We start from the raw sequence: 12,491 nt of genomic DNA, 5'->3' as shown, positions 1-12,491 counted from the left end.
TGTATATATGTGTATATATATGTAAATGACAAAAGCTGGCACTTATTAAGGCTAATACTGTAATATTAGAGTAAAACAAATGTGTTAATGTGAGATCAGTTGATACATACAATAAACAAACATGTTGGGATCTCTTAAATTGGGTAAGAGGCATATTATGAGGCATATTATTTATTTTGAAGCTGAACATTAAATATATTAAACATGTAAGATTACAGTAACAGTTATTACGCAAAAATATCCCAATATCCAGACTGAATATTCCTAACAGTTGCACTACTTTTTGCATTATCTGCTGCTAACACACACACCATTACACCCTTGATAAGATATTGTTTGCCCACTGATATACTGGCTGGGATCTCAATGAAAAATGTCTCTTGCAAAGAAAATGAATATACTGTCAGCTTATAGTCTATGCTTAAACAAAGGGAAAACTGATAGTGCTTACTGTGTGTGTGTTTAGTGAAGCTCTGGTCCAAACCACTGACCTGGATCTCAGAGAGGAAGTGAAGTGTTTAAATGAGTGCAACAGATGTGAACATACCGCGATACACTGGAGACATCCTGTGCTTCCACTGTAGCTCCAGTGAGGAGGGTCTGTAACACACTGACATACAGCGCATACAGACAGTTGAAACAAGAGCAAATATAAAGTTATAATCTGCATATTTTTAACATGTCAAATAATAAATAAAGTAAAAATTAAACAGATAATGGCTTTATTTAGGAGGTATTAGTTTCTTTATGGGTGCTTAGTGTACCTTACATAGGCCTCAGGTAATGGTGGACCCTCTAGTGGTTGTTGTTGGTCACTCAGTCTGGTCCAGAGCCGCCTATCTGGACAGTAACTGGCCATGTTATCATGTTCTCCCCACCTACCTTTTGTGTTTTAAACTTCCTCTTCAAAATGAAAATTCCTGCATAATGTGGGACTTTAATGACCAGATTGCCATGAATCATCTGATCATACCGATTTCTGTAACTGGATTTTTGTTTTATGCCATTTATGACATTACACTCTCAAGACAAATTTCTACTGAACAGAACAGAAAGATTGTCAGTATGTTTGTTTGTCTGTTGTGTGTGTTCAAGTTTTTCTTTTCTACTGGCCTCCCCATCATAATTCTGAATACATTTAGCTGTGGATGACAATAGATTGGAGACAATAATAGAGCAAACAATCAGTCGATTAATGGACAGAAGACCAATCTGCACCTTCTTTGATAACTGTTAATAAATGCCAAGAATTCACTGGTTTGGACTTCTCAAATGTGAATATTTGCTATTGGTCGGACGTTTGGAGATGTTTACTGTGGGTCTGGGAAACTGTAATAGACCTTTTTTGCTATTTTCTTACATCATAGTTGAATGTTTTAATGATTCAACAGTTAACTGAGAAAATAATTAGGAGTTTAATTGATAATGAAGTTACAGTGAACACATGTAAATGTTGATCACATTTCTACTACCCTAAATAAATCAACCAGTGGTTATCAAACAGTGGGGCAGACGACGGTGGGGCATGGAGCCACTGCAGGTGGGGCAAGGATAAGAAAAATATGTATTGGAACAAAACTGAATTCATATTTTATGTAGGAAAAAGACTTTGCTGATGCTATTGTGCCTACTGTTATTAAACAAGAATTCAACTTTGATCCTTTTTTTATGATAGTTTTGGTTCCCTTGTTGTTGATAATGTTTTGTAAAACTTGCGGGGTGTAAACTTTTAAAGGAGGGCAGGACAGAAAAAGTTTGAGAACCGTTGGTGTAAACAAAAGTTTGACTAATATAGTTTCTGGTGTTTCACTTACATAGGTTGTTTCGTACTTATTGTGGGAAACACTCCTGACAAACCTCTGTAGTGGTGTTCAGACAGAATTCTGCAGGTTGATTTGTGTCTAATATCACTGCAGTGGTGTTGTGTCACTTTAATAATCTCATAAATATTGTAAATAATGTAATTAATGGCAGTGAAATGACAGTTTGGGGCTCTTCAGCAGAGGTGAGGTGATACTATAGTTTCAGACCACTTGACACCACCTAGTGTGTACAGAGAATATAACAAGTGAACACAAGAAATTGAAAATGAGTCATGATTTTATTTTCAGCTACATGCATGAAAAACACAAAAACTTGTCGGTAACAGATTCACATCTACACTGTTTTATCATCACATATCAAGAAGGATTGGATCTGGGGATTTTCTTATGATATTTGCGAATACATTTTATTAACAGTCAGAAAATAATAAATGTATATTAGTATTTAATCTGACCTGTGGAATCACAAAAAAAACCATAATTTAAATAATTCACATTTAGGGTATTTCGACGTTATGTGAAGTTCTTCAGTACATTACATGATCTGTTTGTGGTATGAATATTCACTTAATAATAAATCCAATCCAAAATGATACCATGATGTAATAAAGGAAGTCATAAAAATGTTAAAAAATAAAAACTCAAGGAATAGCAGTCAGCTCATGAGACAAGTTACAGATCAGCAGAGGGGATTAAAATAGCAAACACATTATTGCGAATGACACCGCAGCCCACAAAAATAGGACAACCGCAAAAAAAGGAAGGAAAGTTGCTCCCACACCAGCAGTTATTCTTGATATAACAAGTACTGAAGCAAGCCAAGAAGGACATATTTTACATTTACACATTCCTGTATTTTTAAATCCCACTGTAAAGCTCCCACATTTTTACTATGAAATTAAAAATATCCCTTTTTTTTTTTTTTTACAAAGTTGTTTCGTAACTAATCATGTAAGAGTCTTCACAGTAGTGACATTTGCTTTTAAATCACTCGGATGAATAAGCTGAAATTAAAGACCTAAAGAACAAAAACAAACAAATGACATAAGATAATACGTCGTCTATATTGCACGATACAATATCAAGAATCATGTTTTTCTGAAACAAAGAGAGAGAGTGGCTGTAGGAAGGAATGAAAAAAAGGGCATAAGGAAGTGGAGAGGAACAGCTCAGTGGTTTTTCATTGTGTCAGAAAACTCTTCTTGTACCTTCAGTTGCTGTATTTGTCGTTAACAGTGGTATGGAGCAGTCGGGGCGGGCAGCCTTTGCACTCATACAACATTATTATCAATATCTGTAGATAATGATCAGGGTAAAGTGCTTCATAACTGAAACTACTGCTTCCAGTAATTTAATTGTTGAGGAGTGACTGTGTAAACATGATGGGAATGCCTACTAATAAATGTGAACATTAAATAATATCTATTCTGTTGGCACCAGGGTGAGAAATGACTACAGAGCTCATTAATTCTGGCTGTGGCAGGTTCAGATTGTCTGCTTTTACCAGCCTGTTTGACCAGTAAACAACCACAATAGCTCATCCAAATGTCACACTTAAAAGGAAAACAAAGAAGTGGTTGGGAATTTTTAGGAATGGATGAGCCATGTGACTAATTTAAGAAAAGTTATGTCCCTGTCCGTTATTCCGTTATCGCTGAGATTTCCTACATGGAAGCCACAGCAGTATGTGACGCCTGGGCTTTTCTGCTTGCCTTACTGGTAGACCTGAACGTGCCCATGCAAGGAGGTGGTGTTCCCCCCACAGTCCACATACTGGTACATCTCCTGGGAGACCTGCTCCGCGTGGCCGAAGTACGACGTCGTCACCGTCACCCTGGAAAAATAACCACAGAGTCATCTACTGTATGTCAGACAACAAGGTGAGTCAGCACTAAATCCTGCACTGGTGTGGAAAATGTGGATGATTCAGCAGATTATAAATATTGATCTGACTTTTTGGTTGACTTGAATCTAAATGAGAAGATCCAAAGAACCACAGATGTCCATACCATGGATATCTAAAACAGTTAATAGTTATTTAATAGGAGTTCATGACCAGAACATTCATCATCTTGAAAGATCAGCAGGTTTTTGGTTTAAAAGCTGCACAATTAATTCAAATATTATTAAATATGCAAACCGCAGAAGCTGCAATTCTTTGATAAAGGAAAAATTGTGTCAAACAGCATTATAATGAAGGACTGTAGTGCTGCAGAGATGCCCTCGGCCTACAAACTGTGTCCTCCAGATGTAAGGAAACATGTTTGTTTGCTACAGACCCCAAGAGATTTCACATTATCATGATCAATCTGTGAAGCAAAAATCATCATTCCCACACTAATTATATTGCAGTCACAATATCTTTACCTAGTACAGCTAGTTTACCTATAGAATAATCAATATAAGTGATAAGTCACTCTAAAGACAAATAATTTTTTAATTACTAATTGTTAATGCCATTTTTATGTTATTTTTATGTCATTGTCGTTTTCCTCGTTCCAGTTGTTTTCCACATTTGGGTGTTTCAGTCTGTCTTTTTGGGGGAGCTTTTTCCCTTTTATTAGATAGGACAGCTGAAAACAGACAGGAAACAGGGCAGAGAGATTGGGGGGGTTGACATGCAGCGAAACGCCATAGGTCGGACTTGAACCCGTGGCCCCTGCCTCAAGGACCCAACCCCCGCACATGGCTCTACCAGGTGAGCCATCTGGGTGCCCAGTCTGTCTTCTATTGTTAAATGCATCAAACGAACACTCACAAATGTCCCTCAGGGTATTATGGTCTTAGATGTAAAATCACTGAAATGCAAGAAGAGCCTTTATAATATTAGCTGCCTCCATTTTCACTGGGATTCAGTCTGATGTTTCTTGGCTAGAAAGCTGCTGTTTGGCCTTGACCACAAAAGAATAAGAAGTCAGCTAATAAAGATCATTTCTGCCTTGGAGAAATGTTCGTCTTCGATATATTTACAGTCTGTTTGAAAGTCAGCATTGACATGTAAATGAGCAAGGCACCCAAAAGGCCTGCGTATCCCCTGTTGGTCTGAGCAGCAGAAGGACGTGTTGTTTCTGGGCAGCTTGTGGGTATGTGTGGGTGAAACTATGCGAGTGTGGAGGAGAGAGAGAGAGAGAGAACATTCGACTGCAGGATGTAAATAAATTAATACATTTAGAAAACTGAATATTGAGCCACACTTACTGCATCATGACCACTATGTTGTGGACTTTAATGGTTGGCAAGGTGCAGTAGTCACTGTAAGAGAAGAAGGATTTTATGATTGTATGATTTTTAAAATGATAAAAGTGTGAACAGTGAATATTTTTATGACTTCTAGCTAAGATACTTACAACATATAACTCATCTCATCGGCAATGGTGGTGGGGACTGTGTAGTCGATCTGAAATAGACATCATTTATGAAGCATTTCAGGAGCAGAACAACATTATACACTATATTTATGCTAATTATAATACAATGAATGTACGTTTTTACAGTTTTATCCTCAATCCTGTTTAATCCTGCGAGTGGTGATATAGCGAGCAGTGGTAGCAAGATTTGTAATGTCACAAGACTTAAAGACAATGAGGCTTTAATGGTGCTTAAAAGATTTGTTTGAAGTCCGGATCTCTGTGATTTAAGCTGGACGAGGTTCCTTGGTATCGTGACTCTGGGTGTAACAATGAGCTGTTGTAGTAGGCTGTGGATTTCAGTATCTATAGTCATTGAATTAACTTTCTTACCAGCCATGAATCTGTAACTATGCAGAGTCCTTTGGGTGTACGGTGAAATGTATTTCAACCCACCTGCCGTTCATCCAGCGGTATGATCACCGAGCTGTTGTTGAACTTGGCCTTGCCTATCACCGTCTTAGAGAACTGCACCTGGGCTGTGATGTTGGTCACAGATACGGTGTAGTAGTTGTTATTGGTGATGTTCAGAGTGCTCTGGATGGAAGAACATAAAAGGTGTGAGATTCTGGAAATACAGTGCGTGACTTTTAAGGAGATTTACACATTTATAGCATTTTAAACCTGCAGTAACAGAGTTTTTGGCCACTTGGAGGCAGTGGAAACAAGCTGTAAACACACAACACTGACGTATTATCACCTTTTAAGTTGATATGGCGAACTTGTTAGCAAACGGCTGCCTATTTACACATCCAGCAGACATGTATCAAGCAGCACTTGGCAGATTTAAGTCCAATAGTCACTCTGTTTTTAGGTCTTTTTTTGTTTTTTATTAACCCTCAAGGGAAATATCTGCGACTTGGTGTTTAACCGGTACTGTACTGAGCTTTTCTGCTGATAATAGCTCTCTGTTGCAGCTGCAAACACTACTGACAAGAGCTGTGAATGAACCAAAACAGTAAAGCTGCGGGCCAGAAAGCAAACACAATGAGCTGAGAGACACTAAAGAGCTGAGTGTATTCATCACTACAGTGGACCCCTTTCACATACAAGTAGTCATGTGATCCATTGTTAAAAAATAAATATTGATTATAGCCGCTTTTAAGTCTTTGTCATAAAAAAAGCACAAGCCCAAATGATTAAACTCTCCTCCATGGTAGGTATGAAGTGAGTGGCTACACAATCTTACTGTAATGTTGAGATAGACGATTCGTTTGTCCAGGTCGTAGGAGACGTAGGCAGACTTCACTCCCACGTAGGAGACATCAATAGAGCGAGGGAATAGGAAGAAAACGGCGAGGCCAGACAGCAGCAGGCAAAGTGCCACCGATATCGTGACATACAGCTTTCTGCAGGAAAAAGAACAGAGAAGTGAGACCCCCTGAAACCAGCTGATGAGTTCAAAGTCTAACATGTTTCTGTGTGTTCATTGAGTTTCATCATGCAGACAGCTAACTCAATCAATCTTTAAAAAAAAGTGCACTGAGTGCAGACTTACGTCCTGCTTGGCCTGAGCCTTTGGTCGCTGTATGGAATCAGAGCCACGAGCTGGTTCTCTTGGCCTGTTTGAATAATTCAAAGAAAAAGTCATTTTACTGTTGAGAAAGGAATATGTTGTAAGATTGGTAATGACACTGTGGTACAACTCCTGAGGAGAATCTCTCAAAGTTGACTTTAGAAATTAGGAGTATACTCAGTTTTATGGATGATTGGTTCATTCTTACCCGTCAAAAAGTATAATTTTATGCATTGATGAATCAGTTTCTTGGCTGTAACTAGATGGCAATCTTGACCGGATTAGGGGTTTGTCTAACTGGTACAGCAGCAGGAAGAACATAAATAGTTTGAGCTGTGAAAACGTTTTAAAACGTAGCAACTGTTTCCCATTCTGTTAGACAAACTGCGAGAATTTAAGAGCATCAATATTTAATGAAAATGTCCTGACAGAAGCTTAAAATATTCAGGCGAGCAAACTTTTGTCTCTAAAGCTTGGAAAATAAAACAAAATGGCCTATTAATTTAGTCTGTTTTTTTCTTGTACGTTATATTATATATTTGCTACATCTCTAGATTTAAAATGTATACCGATTAATGGTTATTTGAATAATCTATAAAGTTTTACCTCGTGGGATTCTGCCGGTGCCCTGACACGTAGGGCATGTGACGCTGTCCCGTCCGGTGAACTCCACGTAGGGGAACTGAGATACGTCGCCATTCTTTCCATCTTCCTCCGTTTGACCGTCTCTGTACTCGCCGTTAGCCGTCAGCGCGTCCTGACTCTCGTCTTTGTGCTTGGCCAAGTGTGACTGGGACTTGCCCATATCTGCAGCTGTCTACAACACCCAACACAAAAGATAGCATGAGGAGAGAGAGGAACTGCAGCTGTATGTGCTGACTAACCACATGCCACACAACCGCATGAATGTGAAACTAAAGCTGGACGCATTCCAGGCAACATTTCCCTGAAGAACAAACTGCTCCACTGCTGCACCGTCTATGATGAAAAGCCTCTGGTAAAACTTAATACACTAAATAATTCTGTAAGACTGTGACCTTCTTAATATTATCACCTGTATTTAATTTCCAACGTTCTCTCTGATATAGAGATTTACAGCTTAATACTTGTGTAGTATCCTCCTAAATGATCATAGAATTGCTATAATTCTTTTAAAATGATACAGTAAGACTTCTCCAGGGCTGCTGACTAGTCAATTAGGCAACTTTTTGGTCATTAAAGCCTTAACTGATTACAAAACTGATTATCTTTTTATGGGGAATGAGCTGTTGGTCCTCAGCGAATACTGGAAAGTATAATAAATATGCTTATAAGTCTTTAGTAACCACAAGGTTTTAAGAGACCCGTACGTATGCCGATATTCATCTGGGGTATATTAAAAGAAATAAATTGTTTCATTAAAATCAACTAATTGCATAGTAAAAATGTGCCATACATGTTAATGCATCAATAATGAGCCAGTTATATAATAATATGACCCTGACCGGAGCCAGTCATCACTATGAGATACTTTAAGTACTGACTAGTACGGTAAAGTATTTTACTATGTAGAAACACACTGAAAATACTCTACTACAGATAAAAGTCCTCTATTGAAAATAATATTTTAGTACAAATATCAGCAAAATGTAAAGTGAACTAAAAGTACTCATACTGCTTAAAAAATGATCCATGTGAGTGCTTTACTATATTTACTATATTAGATTATTATTACTGATGCATTCATGTGTAATTAGCATTTTACTATCGATGTGGAGCTGATTTAAACTATTTTACATACATTTGAGATGTTTAATATATTTTAGGCACAAAACATGATTAACTTATGAAACATGATGCATTTGTTGTCATGTTTTATAAATTCATCATATGTTTTGTACATCAAAGTCTAGTCTGCAAAATAATAATGTCAGATAAATGCAGTGGGAGTAACTTAGAGGACAATGGAAATACTCAAGTACAGCAGTACTTGAGTAACTATACTGAGTTACTTTCCACCACTGTTGTGGAGAAGGTCTAAATGCTGGTGAGAATAGTCACAGCTAACGTTACATAGAGTAAGCATAGCCAACTGGGGGGGGGGGACTAACACCGTTAACACAATGAGATGCCACACACAACCCGCAGGCTGTTGCTCAGAGACGTCCTGGATGTCTAATGTGTGTCTAACATACATTATCAACACGGCCCAGGCCGCCATACTGCTGAGCCGTTGTCCCTCAGCCGGGAACACAACGTACCGGCCGGAGGAAAACGGCTACAACGCCTTTAACCTCCCCGACAAACGCCACATTTGACCGGTACATTGTCATTTAAACACGAAATAAGAAAAACAAAACTGCGTTCCATGTCGTCACGCAATTCTAACGTTTGATCGCATACATTAACGGTCGCTCCGTGGAACGCTCCGCACAGATACGTCATCGGAGCCGTCGAGCGTTCCACACGCGGTCAGCTGGCTTACATGTTCGGCTACCGTCTTACCTGGTTCTGTGTTTTTATTCTGACTCTGGTGCCATTCGTTGTCGCGTCGTCGCCGTTTGTTGTGGTTCGCACACCAGTGGGGAGTGCAGCCGCCCGCCCCGCCCCCTCCGCCTCCTCATTGGACAGACTTAACGCTAGGTCGCGTGTATCGGTTTCCACCGTTTTAATTCACTGTAACGCAGCGGCTCCAGCGACCGTTGGAACGTTACGCACACACACACATATATATATATATATATATATATTATAGAATGTTCTGGGTGAATACTCGATTCTGATTGGCTGCTGGGTGTCCATTAGTACCTGATGTAGGACACCTAAGTAGTTCCAACCGTTCTGAATGAATGCGCTGCAAAGAACTGAGTTAAATATCCCATTAATGTATCTTTACACTACAGTGTAGTCCTTCAGAGGCTGTAACGCACAAACCCCTCTGAACTTACTCATACTTTCTGTTTTTGTGACCAATTTTCTACAAATTTAAGGCAAAATGGTATAAACAAACATATTATACATATTTTAGTAAAGAAAGAAAAGTAGATATTCACATTGTCCATTATTCCTGATAATGGACACCTAAGTCGGTCATTATCACTTACATAAAGAACGCCGATATATTTGGCTACCCACCTAACTATAATTACTGTAGAAATACCAGTGGTGGACATAAATCTATATAAATACCCACAATAAAAGTCCTGCTTTCAAGTAAAAGTAAAGAAATACTTTGAAACATAAAAACAATATGTAAAAATGTAGCCTATCAAAAGTTACTAATTACTTTATTAAAGGTTACCTCCTTTAGAGTATTATTTAAGTATATAGCACTGTGTTATATTAATAGGTTATTACTGATGTATTATCATTTATGTACATTTTAATATCATAGATCATCACAGTGAGGCTATTATAAAAATAATAATAGAAAATGTTATACATAAAAATGGCTCATTCTAGGTAACAAAAACATACACCATGATTACTGAAAATTACCACTGAAAACATACTTATGGATATTATATTAAATTCCTGCCAGTTGATCCCCTAAATCTTACACACTGGATCTCTAATACTGTAGATGAACATAGATTTAAAAAGCCATTGTCAGGTAATGTCAATGTAAAATTAATCCTATAACATCTTGTGATCCTATTGAGCACAGAAAATACCATGAAATGCTATTAGGTCACTGTCAATGTGCTATTATGTATCAGAGGCCTATTGACCTGTTGTAAGGAGTGCAATCATGTGCCTATACGGTCATTAGTGTATCATTTTCATCAGCATCAATGGCAAAATACATCACTTTTAACTTAAATAAACAGAAAATACAGCTTTACTACCGAGATAAGAATATTTACTTTTGTAATGAAATCAAATTTATATGTCTCAATTGAATTAGTTAACAAATTAAATTGTTCCAGTAACAAGAGTTTTGATCAGATCATAAACAAGATATTTAGTATACTGTTTGATCCAAATTTGAGTCCAAAATAAGCCTCATCCTCAGACTAAGAGGCATCCACCGCCAGCGCTTGGAAAACTTTGTCCCACATACGGTGAACCAGACTGGATGAAGGCAGTTCCTGGAAAATCTTGTCAGCTGACCGAAAATGTCAAAGTTCCCGGTGAGATCAAATTTCTCCACAACCATCACCATTGTCTCAGTCTTAATGAGATAGAATTTACCACATTATTCAATTAGGCTACTAAGAACAGAAGTATCTCAGTGGAACATGCATCCCAGAAGATTGAGAACTAGATGGCGAGAGCACGGACGCTGGTCAGTCAGAGTTGGCGTTTTTTTTGCTTTAATTTAAATGACCAGGATCATTTATAACCAATTTAATAGTTATTAACAACAATTTACACAAATATTATAACTATTTATTTATACATTTATAAATACCAGTGTACACTTATGTATGTGTAGTGAACGTTTCATATTGACTTTTTATGTTTTAGAACAACAGTCAGTATGTTTGATTATGTGACCAGTGTATCTTTCTCACATTAATCCCTATTTACTGTATTTAAAGGAACATTAAACATCTTTATTGAGGATTATTTGATCAGTTGAACTATACACACTACTAAAAGAGTACTGCAAATGAATAACATCACTCACTAAATGTTGAAAGTTTATTTATTTTACCATAAATGATTTAAAAAAAGAACCTTAATAAAACTACAGAGGCCTAAAATTAAAGAGATTATAAGATCTCAGCTCACTGTATATCCAGAATACAGTCTTTCTTTAAAAACAATTTCCTAAAACAACTTAAAAGATTGCAGCTGGTTCCTGGGAAATGTTTGGATGTACTTTCAACCAGATGATGGCAGTGTGCTGTCACATGTGAATGTATGACTCAGCAGCACTGTGACGGTGAATCCTCTGGTCAACAACAACATGGTCATTAATGCCTGTGAGCAAACATCAAATTATAGTGATAATAGATTTGATTTAATGTGTTTAAGCTCTCTGATTTCAGAGAAACCACTATGAATAATGCATGACCCCGGCAAGCTGAAGGAACACTCACTCAGGAAATAGCTAGTGGACATAATAACCTGTAATGCTTTGCACCAATTGTGCTAAAAACTGACCCGGGTCATCTTAATATTTGCAGATATTAATTAGTATTCATTCTGGGTACCAGATGGTTATATTTAATGATTTAGGACAATACAGATTTTCAGTTTCGTCCACTTTCCTGTGATTGTAACTCAGTGACACTCCTGAGTCATTGTGCAGTGCTCTGTGCAGAAACCATCTGGTAGTCACATTAAAAATGTGCTAAAAATAAATTGCAAATGCTATTTGACACAGGTTGGCTTTAACAATGACTTACTTGGCGTTGTGATAGATGAGTTTGTCCTAATGCCAGTGCTAAATGACAGAAATCAGCATCAAGAGTGGCTCTGAATATCCCCTTAAATACGGATTTTCTTCTTTAGAGAAAATATGTTTTTAATGATGTGCATTCACAGTATTTTTTATATATTTTATAATAATAATAATAATAATAATAATAATAACAACAATAACACATTTTATTTATAAGAGCTTTTCTAGATACTCACAATAGACACACAAAAACATAAACATTTATATATATTTTTAATATCATATATGTACCATTAACAGTATATATGTATACATGTGCATAATGTATGTATTAAATGTGTTTCCCTTTTACATTTAGTTTAATGTATGTTTATATTTTGTATGCTACTGGATGCTTGAATTTCCCTCGGGAT

At 37.2% G+C, this 12,491-nt stretch overlaps 1 protein-coding gene across 1 annotated transcript; it reads right to left on the bottom strand.

Annotated features, from left to right (window-relative positions):
* Nucleotides 1-2,082: 2,082 nt before the first annotated feature.
* tmem106ba (transmembrane protein 106Ba) lies at nt 2,083-9,326 on the bottom strand. Its single transcript, XM_035671956.1, has 8 exons — nt 9,231-9,326; nt 7,353-7,563; nt 6,729-6,792; nt 6,420-6,579; nt 5,627-5,767; nt 5,171-5,220; nt 5,022-5,075; nt 2,083-3,657 (listed from the first exon to the last, which is right to left on the bottom strand). Exons 2-8 carry the CDS (start codon nt 7,549-7,551, stop codon nt 3,537-3,539), a joined length of 789 nt encoding a protein of 262 aa, XP_035527849.1. The 5' UTR covers nt 7,552-7,563; nt 9,231-9,326; the 3' UTR covers nt 2,083-3,536.
* Between the last annotated feature and the right edge of the window lie 3,165 nt (nt 9,327-12,491).

The sequence above is a fragment of the Morone saxatilis genome, unplaced genomic scaffold (assembly GCF_004916995.1).
Source record: "Morone saxatilis isolate NCDOM2014 unplaced genomic scaffold, NCSU_SB_2.0 Contig24, whole genome shotgun sequence".
Classification (NCBI taxonomy): Eukaryota; Metazoa; Chordata; class Actinopteri; family Moronidae; genus Morone; species Morone saxatilis.
The sequence above is the reverse complement of the archived record's forward strand: the minus strand, read 5'-3'. Positions and strand labels throughout refer to the sequence as shown.